Genomic DNA, 1,228 nt, shown 5'->3' with positions numbered 1-1,228 from the left:
GAATGTGGGAAAGCCAGGATGGATGGAGCTTTCCTGGTGTCTGTATGTGTGTTCTTATGGTGCAAGATTGTCCATGGGAAATGGGAATGGCAGGGGTAGAGCCTGGACTGATGTGAGGAGAAAGAACCAGAGATATGGATGTGGGATGATGTGTGGAGTTGGGATGGGTGCGAGACAGGATGGAAGCAAGGAATGGATGGATGGGTGGATGGATGGATGGATGGATGGGTGGATGGATGGATGGATGGATGGATGGATAGGTGGATGTGTTTATGGACAGATGCAGGTTGAGATGAGCCCATGGCTGGTTTGTGCCCTGGGTGAGTGGGGCAGGATGCGCGAGGGGTGGTGTGGAAGGACAGAGGGGAGGTTAAATTATGCCTTGATGGGTGGATAGAAAGACAGGCAGGTGGTTGATCTCCACCTCCTGCCTCGTTCCATCTCCACACAGCACCAGCCTCCTCCTCAGAGGCTGCCCCAGCTGAGGACTCCCTGTCTCAGGAGCACGAACAGGAGCCCCAACCAAGTGCCGCGCCCTCGGTGCGGGCGGTGCTGGGGGAGCTGAGGGTCTCCAACGTCACCCCCAACTCCGTGGGGCTGCAGTGGAGCGTTCCCGAGGGTCCCTTCGACTCCTTCATGCTGCAGTACCGGGATGCCCAGGGCCAGCCCCAGGCCATGCCTATGGATGGCGGGTCCCGCTGGGTGACGGTACCGGGGCTGTCCCCGTCCCGCCGGTACCGCTTCCACCTCTACGGGCTGCGGGGCGGGAAGAGGATCGAGCGCGTCTCCATCGACGTCTCCACGGGTGAGGGGGAAGGGCACATGGAGGAAGGGTTGGAGAGATGGAAGTAGGGATGTAAAGAGGGCTGTATGGGTGGAGGGTAGGATGTAGGGAGGGAGCAATGCAGGGATCAAGGGGATCCCACCACTATAGCATCCCCATTGGCCAATGAGCACCCACCGACCCCAGCACCATCCAGTCAACCATCAACCCTTCCACCAGCCTAGTGAGCAGCAGCCACTGTCACCCACCATCATCATCATCATCATCCCTCCACCATCATTACTTTAATATCAACTCATCATCCATCATCATCCATCCATCACGTACCACCAGTCCCTACAACCCAACTGTCACCCACCATCGTCATCATCATCCATCCACCATCATTACTTGATTGTCATCTCATCATCCATCATCATCCATCCATCACTCACCACCAGTCCC

The 1,228-nt window shown here is 57.2% G+C and overlaps 1 protein-coding gene across 1 annotated transcript in view; it reads left to right on the top strand.

Moving 5' to 3' along the window:
• Window positions 1-451: 451 nt before the first annotated feature.
• LOC114073648 (tenascin-X-like) overlaps window positions 452-1,228 on the top strand; it is a gene marked incomplete at its 5' end in the record, with an annotated part of 8,575 nt that continues 7,798 nt past the window's right edge. Inside the window, one exon of the mRNA XM_027911372.1 lies at window positions 452-805. Within this exon, the coding sequence (XP_027767173.1) occupies window positions 452-805 (354 nt within the window). The remainder of the gene's footprint in view (window positions 806-1,228) is intronic.

The sequence above is a fragment of the Empidonax traillii genome, unplaced genomic scaffold (assembly GCF_003031625.1).
Source record: "Empidonax traillii isolate 1590-97213 ecotype Southwest subspecies unplaced genomic scaffold, ASM303162v1 scaffold8002:size11025, whole genome shotgun sequence".
Classification (NCBI taxonomy): Eukaryota; Metazoa; Chordata; class Aves; order Passeriformes; family Tyrannidae; genus Empidonax; species Empidonax traillii.
Note: the sequence above shows the minus strand (reverse complement) of the source record. Positions and strands in the feature narration are given on the sequence as shown.